The 21,271-nt window shown below is 38.1% G+C and overlaps 2 protein-coding genes across 2 annotated transcripts; one reads left to right on the top strand and one right to left on the bottom strand.

Moving 5' to 3' along the window:
• LOC101425150 (olfactory receptor 1J4-like) lies at nucleotides 1–942 on the top strand. The gene has a single exon (XM_004451985.2). The coding sequence runs from the start codon at nucleotides 1–3 to the stop codon at nucleotides 940–942; it is 942 nt and encodes a 313-aa protein (XP_004452042.2).
• Nucleotides 943–7,625: 6,683 nt separating this feature from the next.
• OR1N1 (olfactory receptor family 1 subfamily N member 1) lies at nucleotides 7,626–8,567 on the bottom strand. The gene has a single exon (XM_071216553.1). The coding sequence runs from the start codon at nucleotides 8,565–8,567 to the stop codon at nucleotides 7,626–7,628; it is 942 nt and encodes a 313-aa protein (XP_071072654.1).
• Between the last annotated feature and the right edge of the window lie 12,704 nt (nucleotides 8,568–21,271).

The raw sequence follows: 21,271 nt of genomic DNA, 5'->3' as shown, positions 1-21,271 counted from the left end.
ATGAGGTGGGGGAACCAGAGCAGCGTGTCTGAATTCCTTCTCCTGGGACTCCCCATCCGGCCAGAGCAGCAGGGAATGTTCTTCGCCCTCTTTCTGGGCATGTACCTCACCACAGTGCTGGGGAACCTGCTCATCATCCTGCTCATCAGGCTGGACTCTCACCTCCACACCCCCATGCACTTCTTCCTTAGCCACTTGGCCCTCACTGATGTTTCCTTCTCATCCGTCACTGTTCCAAAGATGTTAATGAACATGCAGACTCAAGAGCAATCCATCTCCTACGCAGGGTGCATAACACAGATGTATTTTTTCATATTTTTTACTGATCTGGACAACTTCCTTCTCACCTCAATGGCATATGACCGGTATGTGGCCATATGTCACCCACTCCACTACACTATCATCATGAGGGAGTGGCTGTGTGCTTTACTAGTAGCTGTTTCCTGGATCCTTTCCTGTGCCAGTGCCCTGTCCCACACCCTCCTACTGGCCCGTCTGCCCTTCTGTGCTGACAACACCATCCCTCATTTCTTTTGTGAACTTGCAGTCCTGCTCAAGTTGTCCTGCACAGACACCTCCCTCAATGAGTTCATCATTTTCACAGTGGGAGTGGCAGTCATTTCTCTCCCATTAATATGCATACTTGTGTCTTATGGCTGCATCGGGGCCACCATCCTGAAGGTCCCTGCCCCCAAGGGCATCTGCAAAGCCTTGTCCACGTGTGGCTCTCACCTCTCTGTGGTATCTCTGTATTATGGAACAATTATTGGGCTGTATTTTTTCCCCTCATCCAGCACTTCCAATAACAATGACATAGTTGCTTCTGTGATGTACACAGTGGTCACCCCCTTGCTGAACCCCTTCATTTATAGCCTAAGGAACAAGGACATAAAGGGAGCTCTGGAGAGACTTTTCAGCAGGGCAACAGTCCAATCTCAATGATATTTGCTCTCCTTTTTAACAGACACATGTATTTACATAAACCCAGATGCTAGACCCCTAATCTTAAGCCCAGCTTGAAATAACTGCTCGGTAAATATTTGGTCCCTTAATTTGCATTCCTTAGTCATTCTCTCCTTTTCTTACAAGTCTTTATTATAAAATGCAATTCCTGAGTTGGTTATTGCTCTGCCTATTAAATATAGAAAGTACCCAGCTAGTAAAATGTATTTCTTTCCTGTTATTTCCTGGGAATTAGTTCCCATGAATCCTCGGAAGAGATTGGATAACAAGGCTGCTCTGGCATATAAAGTTGTTGTTAGGATTATTGTTGGATCAGGAGAAGAAACTATATAGGGCCCTTTATGCCTCCAAGAAACTATCCATTGCATTGATTTCAGCTGCTACCTTTATGGATTTAAGGCTTCTTCCTGGTTTTGGGAACACTGATCATCATTCTTGACTACAATAACCTTCATTTAGCAATTCACTCTCAGATCTGTTAGCTATAAAACTTTCTGACTGAAAGTGTGAGTTTCAATCAGAAAACAGCCTCAATCCAGGTAGGGAATGAGAAAGACAAAAATATATTCATTGTCTGTAAATGTCTATTGTCCCAGCTTAATACGGTTCCTTTCTCGTTCAATCTCTTTATTGTCCATCTCTTTAAAAATAATTTCTGCTTGGCTTAGTGACTCCAGGATTATATTCTGAGTCCAAGGAATTTATGTTCCCATTCTGTGAAGGACCAGCTGGATCTCTTTATACAGACCTATCCTTAACTAAGCATAAACAGGATCACAAATGCTTCTGAAGTTCAGCACCATGTAGCTACAAGAGAAGAGCATTTGGGAAAGACAGATCTGAATTACAAGCTTTATCTACCAGAGCACTAGCTATGTGGCCTCGGGCAATTTACCTAACTGCTCTGAACTTCAATTTCTTCTTCTGTATAGATGGGAAAAATTATAACCTATTTTCAGTTTGAAATAAATGCAACAATGAACTTGGCTTAGCACTATATTCACTATTCACAGGAATAGTGAATGTTAGCTTTCCCTACCTTCAGCATCAGATATGAATTCTAGACAGGAACTTGCATAAAGATTCCAGAATGATGGTAAGTATGGGAAGAAAGGGCACCCTGGAGCATTAGGCATGTAGGTTTTATTCCCAATTGTAAGGCAACCAGCTGTCTTAAGATAAAGCAACATATCTTCTCTGGCTTAAGCTAAAACCAATTGACTAAGGTGAAATGAATATGTGAGTTGGTAGGTGAGTGTATAAGGAAAGACAGACCAGAAAAGCATCATACTGTCTACTTGTTTAACATTCACTCAAAGAGTTGCCTTTGAGCAAGACCTGATAAAGCTGCCTTTCAGTATTTCAGGTTTCTTTGTGAAAGGATTAAACTCCAGGCATTAAGTCACTGTGTCTATAGATTCAGCCCCAATCAGTTCTGGAAACAAAACCTTGACAGAGTTGGAACCTTTCTTGTTAGTCTAGCTAAAGCATACCTTGGTTAGCCAGAACATACTCACCAACTGCTGCACACCCTGACCCCTGTGTGGCAATCCCACCCGTGAGACTGAGCATTTAGCTCAGTTTCTCTGCCTGCACTTCAGTTCAATTGTCCAGGGTCCTAAACATTAGCTTAGCCCTTTCAGGCCCATTCACTAAAGGAGTCTACACTCTTAATCATATTTTCAGCATGGGTTGGTGACCCTGCACTGAATGGATTTTTCACATTAAAAAAAATCAAGCCCTGTTGGAAAGTGTTTTTATTGCCACCCCTTTCCCCCATTGGTTTTCCTTGAATATGGACAGCCTAAAGCAAAGTGGCATATACCATACTGACTTTTTTTCAAGAGGTACTGGAGATTAAAACCAGGGCCTTAAACATGGGAAACAGGAGCTCAACCACTTGAGCTACATCCACCACCCCATGATGACTTTAATATGCATACAGAATTTCTGGAAATCCTTGTTGGAAATACACTCATTATTTTGGGACATTTTCCCAAGCCATGTCAGGAATAATTTTCATGATCTTCCTCAGTGAAGTATGTCCTTGGGTTTAGAATAAAATTTGCTATAATTTTGAAAACCATGAATATGCTTTCTTGCCAAAATATTTGTAACTCTTAGTCATTGTTGACACTTCAATTGATCACTTTATATCCTTCTCAAAAACATTAATTCTTTCAAAGTCTCACATTAGACAGACTTTTCAGAGAAGAGAGGAATTATAACTTTCTAGAACCAAGATCTCCAGCACTTACCTTTTAGCTTGGGACAAACAAAAACCAGACATACAATTTTAACTCTGATACACATAAATTTTAAAAGACTAAATAACAATTAACCTATTTTGTCACAAATGGAAAGTGGGTAAGAGATTAAGGTATCAACTAAAAAATTAGAATCATTTAGCTTTTTGGAAGGAAAAAACAGAAAGTTGGGTTGATTATTATCTTTGAATCCAAGAAGGTTTTTTATTTCAAAGAGAAGCTTTAAATGTAAAAAGCAGGGACCTCACATATGTACATTTTAATTTATTTGCCATTAAGGATAAAAAGTTAGAGTTAATACCAGAAAAATAGTGAGTCTTTCCTAATTTACAGATTCTGTTGTTTGATAGACATTTAGCCTGGCTCTGTCATACAAAGGGGGCAAAGACATGGCCTCCATGCTTAAGAAGATCAGAGTCTAATCATGTAGAGAGAGAGGTGGACTAAGACATATAGAAGAGTACAAAAGTGCTTTAAAAGAATGGCTAAGAGACTTCAAAATGAGTTGGGAGGGCATCAGAGAGGTAACGCTTATGCACATCTCAGCAGGATCTCAAAGACAGCTAAAGTAGATACTACTCCAAATAGTGGGGCTCCTTAGGGCTACAGAGACACCCAAGTCCTCTGGTCATGGCAAATAGCTCCAGAGTTTTGGTGCCTTGCCAGTGAGCCCTACTTTGGAGTTTGTGCATCTGAGTGTGACAGAGTTGGACTAAGATGTGACTTCTCTACACATGCCCCTTTTTTTCGCTTTACTTGAGCCTATAGTTGATGGTGGAGTTGGTAGGTATTTGTCAAGAGGCTTGAATATCTCAGCTGTCTATATGCCAGAAGAGCCCTAAGCTTCAACAGAGTTGCAACACCTACTCTCCAGTTCATTGGACTCACCCAGGACAACTAACAAGGAGGGGAGGATGGACAATTACCACACCAAAGAACCAATGCAGTCCACAACTGCAAGCAAGAGAGTCCCATCTATCAGCCATATGGGATCAAAATCTCCTCTCAAATTGAAGTGGAGTCAGCATCACCATCCCAGAATGCTCAGGATTGGGGATTAAAATATGAACTGAAGTGGACTTACTGGTATTCAACTATAGACTTTTTGTGATTCTAGCAATGGAAGAAATTATATCATTGATGTGGAGACAGTGGCCACTGGAGTTGCTGAAGGCAGGGAGAGGGAAAAATAGGTGTAATACGGGGGCATTTTCAGGACTTGGAATTGTCCTGAATGGAAATGCAAGGACAGGTACAGGACATTATATATCCTGCCGTAACCTACAGAATGAATTGGGAAAGAGTGTAAACTACCATGTAGACTATAATCCATGCTGTGTGGAAATTCTCCAAAATGAGTTCATTGATTGCAATAAATGTACCACACTAATGAAAGAAGTTGTTAATGTGGGAAAAGTGGGAGGTGTGGGGAGTGGGGAATATGGGAATCCCCTATATTTTTTTACGTAACATTTTATATAATCTATCTTTTAAAAATAAATTAAAAAGTATTTAAGAAAGAGAAGAATACTAATAACAATTGTGCATATTATGCATGTTTGCCGTGTTATGTAATTTTTTAAAAACTTTACCTGTATTACCTCTTTTAATTCTCATAGCCTATGAAGCATACACTGTTATTATCTACATTTTATAGCTGAGGAAACTGAGCATTAGAGATAATGAGAAAAGCAAAATAAATAGTACTACAAAGGAAGGTCTAGATAACTTTGCCTGGATATCAGCAAGAGCTTTGCAAGAGAAGTAATTCTTCATCTGGGTTATTGAAAGAGGCTCAAGATTATGATATAGAATGGGAGAAACAGCATTCTAAGCAGAAAGGGCAAAGTGAACCAGAGTGTTGAAAGAGCATGGTAAGTTCAGGGAAATGTAAAAAGTTTGGTGTTGCTAAGACATAGGTGTGTATGAGTTGAAGAAACATCAGGAGATGCATCTGGACAGATAGACAAGGATTGTATTATGAAAGGGCTAGGATGCCCCACTAAGAAGTTTAGACATTGCATTGGCTGCTAGTGGAGGATGGGAGTAAGGGATTAAACCTGGCAAGGTTATGTTTGTATTTTAGAAAGATTACTCAGATACTCAGTGTGTCAGATGGTTTGTCAATGGATTGGACAGCTTAGAGACAGGGAGCTCAATCAGAAGTTAATTGCAATGTCCAGGTAACAGATGATATGTGCTTGAATAAAAGAAAATAGCACTGGAAAAATGGAGAAGAGAATACTTTTGAAGGTAGAAAAGAAAGATCTTAGTAATTTATGGGAAGTAGGTGATAGAAAAAAGGATTGATTTTTTTATTTGGGGCCCTATAAACTGATATCTAAGTACAAAATGGAAGGCTAGACTCTTTGAATGATTTTGATTAGATGTAACAAACTTAAGAGAGCAGGTTGCTGACCACCTACTTTTTTTAAAGGAATTCCAAGCAAGAGAAAGGCAAATACCTCAAATAGATGAAGCTTTCCATCACCCTACCTCTGATTCCAATTATAAGCACCTTCCAATCACATTATATCACTGAAATGCAAAGATTTATAAACAACTTGTGTTTCGGTGTGAATTATTTTAATTCCATCATCACATTAGCTCTACTTGACATTGATGATCTTAATGAAATAAAAGTTTGGGATTAGAGATTAGGGATGGGTGAAATAATGTGTATCAAGGAAGGGGTAGATTTGGAACTTTGAATATGATAGTAACTGTTTTGGCTTGATATGGCCCAAGAATGTTAGACTGTTGAACAGTTACAAGCAACACTGTCCCTTAGCGGATTTATGCATGCTCTGCACTGACTTAATTCCTAACTGCCACAGAATAATACTGGGGCAACCAAAACAGATATCCAACCATATTTCCAGACTTGCTTGAGGCCTTTGGGAAAGAGGTTCAATCGAGCCCCAAATGAGTTCAGACATGTACTGAACTGTTAATGGATTAGGACTTCTGGAAGTAGCAATGGAAGAGGAAACAGAAGGCATATAGCCAGTATTATTCTGTGGCAGTTACGAGTTAGGTTTTTTTGGTAAAACCAACAAGAGTGAAGATGGTGGGGCTGATTGGGTGAGTCTGAGCAACAGGATCAGGATATCCGAGGAGGTACAGATTGCAAGAGTTAGACTGAGAGCAGAGCAAGAGGACTCCAGTGTTGCAAGCTCCAGCTCTGATTCTATGACAGTACCTTCCCTAACCCATTCAAAGACTCCTAGAGGAATATCTGGAAAGGAGATCTGGACTTCCCAATCCAGATGACCAAACAAGTGTAAAACCCAAGTACTAAAATATGGCATGTGGCCCTAAATCAATTGCATTCGTACTCAGCCGCTGCTAAAGCCTGGGACAGGAGATATAGGAATCATGAAACATTTGAAGATAGGTTAGATCTGAGAAATAAACTGTAATGGGAGAGTTTAGGCAGCCAATAGTTACATGGCCATATCAAAGAGACATAAGGAATAAAAATTACATGGTATATAGTTTTTAAAATAATATTTCTAGGATTCTTGGAGGCAGGAGGAACCCTGTGTGCCAATAAGCATCTTTTCTTCATCACTGTAACTAATTGCCCTTTACAATTAGTTGATGATCCCTTTGCTCCACCATTGCCTGAAAGTAAATAAGGAAAGGTTGCAATGTTTACACTTAATATTCACCAAAACTAGTTTGCATTAAACATTTCTGAACAGCAGGGGGCAAGGCAGCACAAGGAGCTCTAACACCCTGTGAAATGTTGGGGACCCATGGGCAGTGGGGCAACCAGCTTGGAAATCTAAACAATGAATTTCAGTCTTCTGATGGGAAACATATTACCTATTCTGCATAACCTAGCATGTATATCCTTTATTTCTTTAGTCTTAACCTTTATTTAGTGCTATAACCAAGACAGGTATCAAAATTTTTTATGATTTACATTTTTAATAACCTGGTATTGAAATGTCATGAGAGCAGGGGCGTTATGTGGTTCAGTGCCATATCCCGAGAATTTATAACAGCTCCCAGCACTCAGTAGATGTTCATTAAATATTTGTTGAATGAACGAATGTCAGAGAAGATCTTGTTTGATTTCTTGAGTGAGGTATGGATGAAGAATAACAGTAATAATAATAATTATTATTACTTATTTAAAAACTACTATTATTGCCATTGTACTAGTTGCATTTCATAGTTTGTCTCTTTTAGTCCTCCAAACCACCTTACTAGATAGTGGTTTTCTCATCTCTATTTTAAAGATGAGAAAATTAAGACTCAGAGAGGTTAGATAACTAAACCTCTCTGATTACAATCTTATAGCTAGTGTGGGTAGATCTGAATCTGAGGCAAATTTTGTCTTACTCCAGGCCTTTGCTTTTTCATTAATCGTTGCTGCCACTGTCTCTAAGAGGGAAAAAATTTTCTATGACTAAGGAGCCTTTTAAGGGCCCCCTTCATGTCTTTGTTCCTTAGGCTATAGATAAAGGGGTTCAGCATGGGAGTCACCACAGTGTACATTGCAGCTGCAGCAATGTCCTTCTCTTCAGAGGCAACGGAAGGTGGGCACAGATAGGCACTGAAGAGAGTCCCATAGAACACACAGACAACACAGAGATGGGAACTGCAAGTAGAAAAGGCCTTGGTCCTCCCACCAGGGGTTTGGACTTTCAGAATGGCCAGTACAATGTGGATGTAGGAGATGACAATGCATATAAAGGGAGCAATGAGTACTGTGCCTCCTAAGGCAAACACCATCATCTCATTGATGTGGGTGTCTGAACACGACAGCTTTAGGACAGGAAGTATGTCACAGAAAAAGTGAGCGATTTCCCCAACAACACAGAAGGACAGCTGAGCCATTAAGAGTGTGTGAGTCAGAGCAACAATGTTGGTGAGGACCCAGCACACTGCAAGCAGCAGGGCACAGACTCGGGGGCTCATGACTGTGGAGTAGTAGAGAGGACGGCAAATGGCCACATAGCGGTCATATGCCATTACAGCCAGGAAGAAGCTATCCAGATCACCAAACATCAGGAAGAAATACATTTGGGCAAGGCAACCCTTATAGGAGATGGTATAATGCCGAGTCTGCACATTCGCCAGCATCTTGGTAACTGTAGAGGATGTTAAACCCATGTCAACAAAAGACAGGTTGACCAAAAAGAAGTACATGGGGGTGTGGAGGTGTGTGTCAAAGCCAATGGCCAGGATGATGAGGACATTCCCAGTCAAGGTGACAAGATACATACTAAGAAAAATTCCAAAGAGTAACTGCTGTTGCTCTGGTGACTCAGATATTCCTTGGAGGAAAAATTCAGAGATGCCAGAGTGGTTTTCCCCATCCATGTCTCTGCTGCATCTGGAGGCTAGGGAGAAGAGTTAGAATGCTAGATTTCTTCTAAAACTCTACATAACCTGATGAATAACTCCCAAATCTACCTATAAACTTGCTATCACCTCCAATCCTAAATTCACCTCCTACCTGACCCTAGTTCATTCCCCCTTCTTTCCCTCAAGAACCTCATAATTATTCATTCTTTTCTTTTTTTCTCTCTGGCTAATCTTCTATACAGAGCACCCTCTTCCAAGGAGTTATTGGCATGTTCAGCCCTGGTATTAACAAGTCTTAGACAGGTCTACAGCCTCATATCAGAGTAATCGCTGCAATAGCACATATACATGTGTGGACTGAGATGAGCTAAATCTTACATCCTTTTAGGAGAAGGCCTAAAACTCCTCACAAAAATTCTTTTAGAAACCCTCACAATTTCTCATTTTAGAATGAATATAATAGAACATAAGGAACACTCATGTACCTGTATTTCTTTGTCATTTCTTCTGAAATAGAAATAGTGAGTCCTGCACTCTCTTCCTGCATTTGAGTTTTTGTCTTGGCTGTGGTCAACATCTTTTAACCTACATTTTCTAGCCACTTCTTTTATGTCAGGCACACTACTAAGCATTTTACATAGATTGCCTCCCCTAATCCTTAAATAATACTAAAAAGCAGAGATTCTTATCATTACCATTGCATAGAGGAGACAACTGAGGCTTAGGATATTTGCATAATTTTCACAAGGACTCACATTTGAGACAGAATTCAAACCTATAGCATTAGACTCCAGAGATAGCAACATGAATCAGTGTAGTAGAAAGCGATTTTCTATCACCAAGTTTATATTTAATCCCTTAAAAATCCTAATTTGGCATCTTTAGTCTTACTTGTCCTTCCCATTTTGTATTTTATAGAAGAATAATGATGTTTTATAGCTGGATAGAACCTAAAAGATCATCTGGCCTACAGAGGCCTGTAAATATTAGTCTATGGACAAGTTTATCATAATAAAGTGAAATATTTTTTAAGAATACACAATCTTGGTCCCCACCTCTTATCTACTAAATTCATTTTTCTAGGATACAATATGGATACCTCTATTTAAAAACAAAATAAAAACCTCTTCAGTTATTTCTGGTGCTCAAAAATATTAAGAAAATTTCATTTAGTCCAATCCCTCCATATCCTTCAAAGATAAGCAAGGTAAGGTTCAGGAAGGTATAGTGGTTGAGTAAATTTACACTGTGTCTTGAAGGAAGATATGGCACAAAAGCCAAGGTATCCAGGCTCTCAGATTGGTGCTCTTTCCATTAAGTCAACTATTTTTACATTTTCTATTATTCTTGGTTATCAGTCTTAAAGGTCTAAATATGTTCCCATTTCCCAATTTTTATTCTGAGTCCATACCTACAGAAAACTGCTTTCAAATCAAAAAAAGACTTACTGAAGCTTTGTTCTTCAAATTTTAACAAGAGGGATATCTGGAAACTATCACATATGATCTCTGTACTAAGTGAGGAACACATCTCGAGCTATATAGCTTCTTCTGAGAGATCAGAAAACCACAAGTTTATTTCTTCCCTAATCCATCTCTCAATGGGAATGTGATGCCTCACAAAGATTAGACTCCTTTGACTTAGAATACTCTAATAACCATGTCCTGGAAAGCACAAGACTCTCTTAAGACCCAAACAGAGGGTGATGTAGACTCACAGACAAACTCTAGGCTTTCCCTTACCTTGAGCAAATAAGCCAGTTCATATTCACTGAGGCTTTCAAAAGGATTGTAAGTTATTTTATTCTCTGAGCCAATATATGATGCTTTGAACAAAACTCTCCCTACGGAGGTTCCTCAGTCTATGACACCAACAGTTAATATAATAAATTTCCCCAAATCCTCAAAGCCAGATCTAGAGCTCTTCCCTATAAGCTAAACTTTTTTTGTACTTTTTTTTTCCTACTCAAGGGCCTTTTTCTAGTATTTCTTACCCTAACATTTGGTGCTTCCCTCTCCCTAAGGGCTTCTCATTCTTAGAAAACTGTAAATCTTATAGATACCAATGAGGTGCTTCCAGAATCTTAGGGCAACCTATGATGCTGCTATTCCAGGGTGAAAAGATCCCTTTACTTACCTGTGTAGCCTCTTGATCTACTGTGTCTGCCAACAGGTAAGGGCCAACTTGGACATGATAGAGACACTATTCCAAAGGCAGGAACCACTAGCCTGCAACTGTTTTTATCAAATTTCTCTGTTCACTGCTGTCTTCGTTACTGAGAAGATGGTAATGCAGATGTCCTGACTTTTTGGTGGAAAGAACTCAAATTTTACCTGAGTGATGAAAATAAATGGAACCAGAGTTTAGGGACAAGAATAATAAATACAGAAGGTTGAAAGCCAGAAGCAAAAGTCAGATTTCTAAACAAGGAGAAAGGAAAGAGGGACTATAGTTTCAGGTAAGGGGTCCAAGAGAGCTGCAAAGGCTGCAACATCAAGAAAAGAGCTCCAGGGGAAGCTGGAGTAACCACAGTTATGTTCATCAATTGGAACAGAGAAGGTCAGAGAAGTGAGGATCCATACAGAGTATTCAAGATGATATAGGATACAAGATACTCCTATCTTAACCAACACAGATTTTCAGGCAAATAGTTACATTCTGAAACCTGTGCTGGCTCATTAGACTTATACTGGGAAGAGACTGAACAGAGCCACATTTGGCATCCAAAAGATGCAAGGAGTCATGGAACAGAGGTCCCTAGGGTCCTGTTAGAACCAACACTCATAATTGCCCAATTTCCCCTCTGTATCTCTTTATAACAGATGCAATTAGTATGATATTGACTTCATTATGATATTGGAAAGCTTTACCTCTTTCTATTTGTTAAATGGTAGTATTAAGGAGTAGAATGAATGAATACTCCCTAGTCTCTTTTAATCTCCCCAGGCACTCACATAAAATAAAAATATTTTCTGTTTTTTAAAATAATATTCTTAAGTATGGACTACTGAAGTTTGCAATATTATGCCAAGCATGAAGAGAAAGACCTTTAGAAAATGATACTATTTGAATTGATTTGTAACCCAGTCTAAGTAAAGAGTGCTTTCTACATAAATAAATCTCCTAACTCTTCCCTTGCAAGATTACTAGCTATCTCCTCTAAGAAATTCAGAGCTGCCAATATCCACATCTTCAAATGGTTTAATGACATACAACATATTCTTCTTAAGGAATTCTTATCCTCTGGTTAAAGATTTTATATTATCAATGCATTTAATTTTACTCTTCCCTAAAACTGTACTAGGGCTAAAGTGTTTTTAAAAAGACGTAAATTACACAAAAACAGAGAAGAGTGAAAAGCAAACAACAGTAGCAAAATTTCAAAAGTTAGAATGCAGGGACACGGACTTTGGCCCAGTGGTTAGGGCATCTGTCTACCACATGGGAGGTCCGCGGTTCAAGCCCCGGGCCTCCTTGACCCATGTGGAGCTGGCCCATGCGCAGTGCTGATGCGCGCAAGGAATGCCGAGCCACACAGGGGTGTCCCCCGCGTAGGGGAGCCCCACGCGCAAGGAGTGCACCCATAAGGAGAGCTGCCTAGCACGAAGGAGGGAGCAGCCTGCCGAGGAATGGCGCCGCCCACACTTTCCGTGCCGCTGATGACAACAGTAGCGGACAAAAGAAACAAGACGCAGCAAAAAGACACAGAAAACAGACAACCGGGGGAGGGGAGGGGAATTAAATAAATAAAAATAAGTCTTTAAAAAAAAAAAAGGTAGAACGCAAACTGATGAGTGCGTAGTAACTGAATTAACAGACCTGATAGTGGAGAAAGTAAAAGAACCAATCTGATCAATACCAAAGAATCATTTTTTTAAAAAAGCCTAATAACTGGCATCCCTTAATACCTCTGGATCTCGGAGTGAGAGCTTGCTGCAAACTAAGGTGAAAGAGATAGTAGCTATTTGAAAATCTTTTGGATCCTTACATTGCCCCCTCTCACTCCACACTATTAGAATACTTTCCTTCCAATATTCCAACAGGGGTTGGGAACTCATATCTCTAGACAAGGTAAAATAGAGACGTTTGGGACTTAGATTTGCTACACACATATGAGAGAAATGAATCATGCCAAAAACAGGTATTACATGACTATATGCACAACAGTGCTGATGCTTGAGTCCCACAGCCTTTTATCTGTATTTAACTACTAGGTCCTGTCCCAAAGAATTTTTTTTGGAGTCTGACCAGCCCAAAGGAGAAAACTAAAGCTACTGACATTGGGGGTCACTTCTTCAGAAAGGCTTCCCAACTAGATTAACTTGCAGTGAAACCCAACCTCTTCAGCCCCATCTATAAGCACAGTGTCCTGTCAGATTTTTAAAATTTTATTACATTATAGAATATATCAGTAAAGTACACAAATCTGAATTGCACAACTCAGTGAATTTCCATATGTTCACATCAATGTGACTACCCCACAGATCAAGATCTAAAACAATTCTGTCAAGTTAGAAGGCTCCCTTTTGCCCTTTCTGTGGCACTACATCTCCTTAGCAGACCCCACCTTTGTGATTCATGTCATTTTTTGAAGTTCATGTAAACAGAATCATAGAATAGAATTCTTCTTTAGCGCAACATTACTTCTATCAGATTCAACTCTGTTGTTGCATGAAGAATTTTGTTCCTTTTATTGCTGTATTATATTTCATTTTATAAATTTATCATAATTTATCTATTCATTTTCCTGTTGGTAGACATATGAGTTGCTTCCATTTTTTTACTATCATGAATAAAGTTGCCAGGGACATCTTTGAACATGCTTTTTGTGGGCCACACATGTTTATAAGCATTATTGGGTTGTTTTTCTGTTGTTGACAAAAATAAAAAAGACAAACAGCCCAATGGAAAAATGAGTGAATGAATTGAACATTTCTCCAAAGAAGATATACAAAAGGCAATATGCACATGAAAAGATGTTGAAAATCCCTAGCCATTAGGGAAATACAAAGCAAAAATACAATGAAATACACCTTCACACTGACTAGCATTGCTACTATTAACTATTAAAAAACAGAAAATAAGTGTTGGAGAGGATGTGGAGAAATAGGAACACTCAATCGTTGGTGGAACATGAAATGGTGCAGCAACTATGGAAAACTATTTGTTGGTTCCCCAGAAAGTTTAGTATACGATTACCATATAGCCTGGCAATCTCACTTCTAGGTGTATACTCAAAAGAATTGAAAGCAGGGGCTCAAACTGGTATTTGCATATCAATGTTCATAAAGGCCTTATTCACAATTGGCCAAAAGATTCAAGTAACTGAAGTGTCCATCAAGTGAAGAATGGATAAACAAAAGAGGTATACACACACTGGAATAATTTGATATTGTTTATGAATTCTAAAAATAGGCATTAGATTATGTTTGTAAACTGGTTTTTTCCTCTAGGCATATTGGATTATATTGGATTCAGAGGTTTCACTTTTACTTGATTAAATAATGATTAAGGCTTTGATTAGGCCATGTCAGTAGGATGCTGCATCCCCACCCCTTTGGTGTGCAGGGACTCACAGAGAAAATGCACCACAGAGAAGGGAGATTGAAGTTTTAATCCTGAAGCCCTGAGAAGTAAATACATAGAGAAGCAAATACGTGAGGAAAGAGAGAAGACTCCATCAGCCATGGCAGAGGCCTCAGGAAGAGAGATAAGCCATTACCCTGATAGTTGGCCTTGTGGAGAGAGCAGAGCAGCTGAGCCCGGAAGCCCTAGGAGAGAGACGAGGCTTATTCCAGCCTATGGTTGATATTGGAAAAAGCTGGGACCACAGAGCCATAAGAGGAAGAGGAAGCCTGAACCCTTGCAGACTTCATAGCCATCTTGCTCCAACATGTGACAAAAGACTTTGGTGAGGGAAGTAACTTATGTTTTATGCCTGGTAACTGTAGCTTCTACCCCAAATAAATAACGTTTTATAAAAGTCAACAGATTTCTGGTATTTTGTATCAGCACCCCTTTGGCTGACTAATATACACACTGTGGAATGTTATTCATCCATATGAAAGAATGAAGTTCTGAAACATGTTAAAACATGGATGAAACTTGAAAACATTATGCTAAGTAAAATAAGCAAGGGCAAATATTGTACAATATCACTTATAAGAAATATTTGAAAATAGTAAATCCACAAAGACTGAAGTAGATTAGAAGTTACCAAGGGAAGGGGGAGAGGGAAGGAATGTAGGTTTGGTGGATACAGAGCGTGTAACTATATATATATATTTATTTTTCAAAGAGACTGATTGACATCTACTAATATTGCCCACCCAATTACTAAAATCCTTCTGTACCATGGTTATTCTCTGATGAACATTCATAGGAGCACAAATATCTTCACACTCTTTGCCCACTTGGAGAAGTCACTCCACACATTCTTGTCACCATTTTCCAATATTGTTCTTTCCCAATACCCAATTACTCATCAAACATTTAGCCACTGCTAATAAGTCATTGTTGACAGTTCCTCTGGTCATCTGTCATTCCAGGAGAAATGAACAATCAGATGTACTACTAAAAGTTCTGATCATTTGGAGGATTTTGTTTCACTGGTGTTCTTTGGGGTCACCTCAAAGTAGAAGTGTAGTGCTAAGGCTGTCCACTTCAGGGCAATGCCAGAATATCATGCTGAACCTTCTATAAACCAAGCTCAATTCTTTTTCTTCTTCAGTCAACTAGTCATGCAACTTACTTGTGTCTTCAGTACCTCCTTGAGCTCAATATCACATACCAATTCCATCTGATGACAAGTGCAATGTGAATGTCCAGTTTGATGGGTCAGACGACATCCAGTGCATGATGGAAAGTTCAAGTTGCATAGAATCTTGGTGGTCAATGGTCAATTGTTGAGTTTCTACTAAGGCTCAGTAGCAAGCCAGAAGCTATTTCTGGACATATTTCAGAGCCTTTTCTTATTCTGTGATCACTCAAAACTGGTCAAGTTTCAGATAATTCAGCAAATAAAAATACCATGAAAATATGATGTGGCTATAAAAATATCAGGCAAAGTACACTTCAAATAAATGAACCAAAAATAAATAAGGATTTTCATGATGAAAAATTGTCTCTATAACAGGAAGATATCACAATGCCAAGGCTGTATATACACAAGAGAGTTTATTTAAAATACGTGCAGATCAACAAAACAGAAATAGAAATATGAAAATTCACAATCATATTTGGAGACTGTAGCTTATCTCTCTCAATAGCTGATAGAACAACTCACCAAAAGTGTAAGGATATATTAATAGAATATATGAACACATTAAGAAATGATCTAATTAATATATATATATATATATAATATATATAAAACACTAAACACTCCCATGGGAAAAAAACAAGCAACTCACATTATCCTCAAGTAATGTCTAAGGCTTGACTCACTTACTAAAATAGACTACATAATGTTCCATAAAAAGTCACAACAAATTTCATTTGTTTGGAAACATTCAGAGTTCTTCTATGACAATGACAGAATTAAGCTAGAAATAAATAACACAAGGATAACTATAAAATCTCCAATGTCTAAAAATCTGTTAAGTACACTTCAAAATTATCTGTAGATCTAAGAAGAAATCAACATAGAAACTTGAACATATTTTGAACTGAGTGATATTGAAGGTAACATATCAAAATTTGTGATTTGTCAATAAAACATGTAGCTAAAAAGAGGGAAATATATAGTTTTGAATGCATATGTTTGAAAAAGAAAAGTCTAAAAAGTATGTAAGCATTTATCTTGAGAAATTAAAACTACAGGGTAAACCATTATCCATGTGGTGCAGCAGTGCTCCAAAATGGGTTCACCAAGTGTGATGAGTGTGCCACAATGATGGAGGAGGTTGGTGTGGGAGGAGTGGGGTGGGGGCTGGGGGTTATATAGGAACCTCTTGTATTTTTTAATGTAACATTTTTTTTGTGATGTGTATATCTTAAAAAAAAAATACAATTTACAAAAATGATGGGGTGGGGTATATGGGAACCTCTTAAGTTTTTTATGTTTTTTAACGTAATGTTCTTTGTGATCTATTAACTTTAATAAAAAAGTGTAAAATTTTTTAAAAATAAAAAACAATGAAATTAGAGCCACGAAAAAAGAATAAGTTAAATCATGAGGAAGCAAAAGAAAGAAAATAATAAAGATAATAGAAATCATCAAACTTAAAAACAGAGAAAACAAAAAAGCCTAAAGTAGGTTGCAAATGTTTAGTAATATCTATTTAAACTACAGATTATCTACCCCATGATGTAGGAATTCCAATACTATGTGTATACCCAAGAGAAATGAGTATATATTTCTGCCAAAATGTATGCACAGTATAGAACTTTTCTCATAATTACCAAAAAAACAGAAACAACACAAATTCTTATCTCTAAGAGAAAAGTAAAAACGATTGTAGTACATTCATCCTGTAGAATACTACACGCAATAAAAATAATGTCACTGCTACCTGCAACAACATGGATGAATCTCACAGTTACAATGTAGAGTGGGGAATAAAAACCATGTGAGGACATATGCATAATAACACTTATATGGTGTTCAAGAGAAGACAAAAGAAACCGATAGTGATAGAAGCCAGAATAGTGAGGAAATCATCTTCCATACTTAGGCAATAGGGAAATGTTCTATATTTTTATTTGTACAGTAGTTACACAGGAATATACATATGCAAACATTTATTAATCTTTACACTCATGATTTGTGTTTTTTATTGACCTTACTTTTGTAAAAAATATAAACAACTTTAAGCTAATGAATTTTACAGTTTGAGTAGAATGGACAAATGCCTCAAAATTAAAATGTCTCAAAGCTGACAGAAAAAGAGAAAATCTAAATAATTTAATATCTACTAAAGAAATGGAATCCACTACTAAACCTTCCCAAAATGAGAATTTCTAAGACCAGAAGATTCCCCTCATAGATTGTTTTAAACATTTAATGAAGAAATAACAATCTTACACAAACTCTTCTACAGAATAATAAAAGTGAACAGTTTCTCTTTTTTATGAGGCAATGATAACTCTTATGCCAAAATCTGAGATACACATGACAAGAAAGAAAATTTACAGAGCAATCTCTCTAGTTTAAAAATCCTAAAGAAAATCTTAGAAAATGAAATCCAGGTACACTAAAAATATAATATATTGAGACTGTAAATGTTATTCCTTAATGAAAGGATAGTTTAACATTTGAAAATCAATGAAATTAACTACATTAATATGAAAGGGAGAAAATCATTTAAATATTTCAATATATGCTGCAAAAGCATTTGGTAAACTTCAACACCCATTTGCGATAAAAAAAAAAAAGCAACAGCACAGGAAACAGTCAACAGAAGGGAACATCCTTAATGTGATAAAGGATACCTACAGAAATCATCACACTTAATGGTGGGATATCAAAAGCTTTCTCTTGGGATCAGGTAAGTTGGGACATCCATTGTTACTACTGCTTCCATTCAGCATTTGTTTATGGTCCCAAACAACACAATAAGGTCAGAAAAAAGAAATAAAAATGCACAAATATTGAAAACAAAAAACCAAAACTATCATTACCATCAGACAACTTGATTTTATACTTAAAAAGTCCTCCCAAATATACAATTTATTGAATTAACAAAAGAATTTAGCAAGATCACTGGATAAAATGTCAATATTCAAAAGCCAATTTTACTTCTATTACCATTCATGAATAGAAAACAAAAATGTAAAACATAAATAGAATTTGAAAGTATCAGATACATAAGCATCAGTAGTCCAGCTCAGTCCTCCTATCTTCTTTAAGAATCCACCACCTACCACCAGGTCTTGAAGATGTTTTCCTGCATTTTCTTCTAGAAGCTTTATAAAAGTTCTTGCTTTTATATTTTTATACAGGTTTTATATAGGTTTTTTTATCCATTTTGAATTAATTTTTGTATAAGGTTTGAGAGCAGGGTCCTCTTTCTTTCTTTTGGCTATGGATATCCAGTTCTCCCAGCACCATTTGTTGAATGGACTGTTCCACCCGAGCTGGGTGGATTTGACAGATTTGTCAAAAATCATTTGACCATAGCTGGGAGGGCCTGTTTCTGAATCATGAATTTGGATCCATTGGTCTATGTGTCTGCCATTAAGCCAGTAGCATGCTATTTTTACCACTGTAGCTAGGTAATATGGTTTAAAGCCTGGAAGTGAGAGTCCTCCACATTCACTTTTTATTTTTAAGATGTTTCTGGCTATTCAGGACCCCTTACACTTCCAAATAAATTTGATAATCATGTTTCCCATTTATCTAAAAAATTCTGGTGGAATTTTTGTTGGGATTGCATCAAATCTGCATATCAATTTGGGTAGAATTGACAAATTAATGATATTTAATGTAATGCATAACATTTCCCGTAGCATGGGACATGACTCCCAGGGATGAGCCTCCCTGGTGCCAAGGGATTACTAGCAAGCACCATCTGGTGATGTAAACAGAAAAAGACCTTGAATTAAATGGGTCAACTCAGACCAGCAGAATATCTCAGCCCACATGTAGGACCATGTGTTAAAAACTGCTTTTGACCTTGAATACAGGGGGGAAATGGCAAAGTCAAATGAGTTTATATGGCTAAGAGTCTTCAAAAAAGAGTCAGGAGTCATCAGAGGGGTCATGCTTGTGTACTCCTCAGGAGGACCCCAGAAACAGCCAAAGAGGATACAAAGAGGTACTGCTTCTCCTGAGGGCTACAGAGGCCCACAGGGATATGGTCATGGCAGATAGCTCTGGAGCTCAGTGCCATGTCAGTGAGCCCTACTTTGGAATTTGTGTCCCTGAGTGTGATGAAGTTGGACTCAGATGTGACCTTTCTACACATGCCTCTTCTGTCACTTTTACTGAACCTTTGGTTGGTGCTAGCCTTGGTGTATACTCAGGACACTTGAATCTCTGGACTATCCATGTGCTGTGCCAGCTGGGCCTGGGCCTCAGCAGAGTTGCAACTCCTACTCTGGTTCATTGGGCTTATGCAGGTCAGCTGTCACCATAACAGGGAAACAAGAGTGCCTACAACTACAGGCAGAAGAATTGCATCCATCATCCATGTGGAATATAAACCACCTCTCAATTTAGAGGTGGAGTGGACATCACCTTCCCAGGACCCACAGAATGGAGAAATAAAATATGGATTAGAGTGGGAAAAACAAAACAAAACAGTGCATTGTAGTTTTCTGAATATAAGTGCTTTACATTGTTGGTTAAGTTTATTCCTAAATACTTGATTCTTTTAGTTGCTAACATAAATGGAATTTTTTCCTGACTTTGTCCTCAGGTTGCACATTACTAGTGTCCTTTAAAGTCTATTTCGTCTCATATAAATTTAGCTACTCTGGCCTTTTTTCTCTTTTTTCTTTTTGGCATGGAATGATGCATGGAATATCTTTTCCATCCTTTCACTTTCAATCTATTGGTATCCTTGAGTCTAGGGTGAGTCTCTTGCAGACAGCATATAAGTGGCTCATATTTTCTTATCCATTCTGCTAGTCTGTGTCTTTTGATTGGGGAATTTAACCCATTAACATTCAATGTAGGGAAGCAGAAGTGGCTCAAGCAATTGGGATCCCATCTACCATATAGGAGGCCCTGGGTTCAATTCCCCAGGTCTCCTGATGAAGACAAAAGCTGGTCCACATTGTGGAGAGCTGGTGGCCCATGTTGTAGAGAGGTAGCAGCCCACACCACAGAGTTGGCACAGCAAAATGATGCAACAAAAGGAGATGAAGAGGAGAGACAGTGAGAGATGCAGCAGAACAGGGAAATGAGGTGGCTCAAAAAATTGAGTGCCTCTCTCCCACATCAGAAGTCTTGGGATAGGTTCCAAGTGCCTCCTAAAGAGAAATATGAGAAGAAAAGACAAGCAGCAAGGAAAGAACACACAGTGAGTAGACACAGAGAGCACATAGAGAGTGCAAACAACAAAAGGGGGGTTGGGGAGGGGGAAACATTCAATGTTATTATTGTAAAGGCAGTTCTTATTTCAGCCATTTTGACCTTTGGGTTTTATCTGTCATATTTTATTTTCACCATTCTTTTGAGACTTTTAGCTACTTTTACTGATATAATATTCATTTCTAGACTCTCTCCCTAGCCTCTCTCCAGTCTTATCTTTTCAGACTATAGCACCCCCTTTAGTATTTCTTGCAAAGCCAGTCTCTTGGTTACAAACTCTCTCAGTTTCTGTTTATCTGTGAATATTCTAAGATCAACTTCATTTTTCAAAGACAATCTTGTCAGATATAAGATTCTTGGCTGGAAGTTTTTCTCTTGCAGTATTTTAAATGTATCAAACCAATCTAAGGACAGAATAATACAGTGAACCCAGAAGTGGATGAGAATTGTGGTTGATGATACAGATGCAAGAAAGTCCTTTGTGAGCCAGAGCAGATGAACATCACTATTGCATCATGGTGTGAATGTGGAGAAGCATGGGAAACCTGCAGCTGAAGTGATCTATGGTCTGTGGCTAACAGCAATAATGTAATATTCATGCATCCATGCCAAAGATGTACTGTGCTGATAATGGGGGATATGGAAAAAGTGAGCCAAATATATGCTATGGACCATGGTTAGTGGTAATAGTCTGATAATATTACCTCATAATCTGTAACAAATATTTCATCATGGTGTAGTG

Source organism: Dasypus novemcinctus, chromosome 8 (assembly GCF_030445035.2).
Source record: "Dasypus novemcinctus isolate mDasNov1 chromosome 8, mDasNov1.1.hap2, whole genome shotgun sequence".
Lineage (NCBI taxonomy): Eukaryota > Metazoa > Chordata > Mammalia > Cingulata > Dasypodidae > Dasypus > Dasypus novemcinctus.
This window is presented reverse-complemented; position numbering and strand designations above follow the sequence as displayed.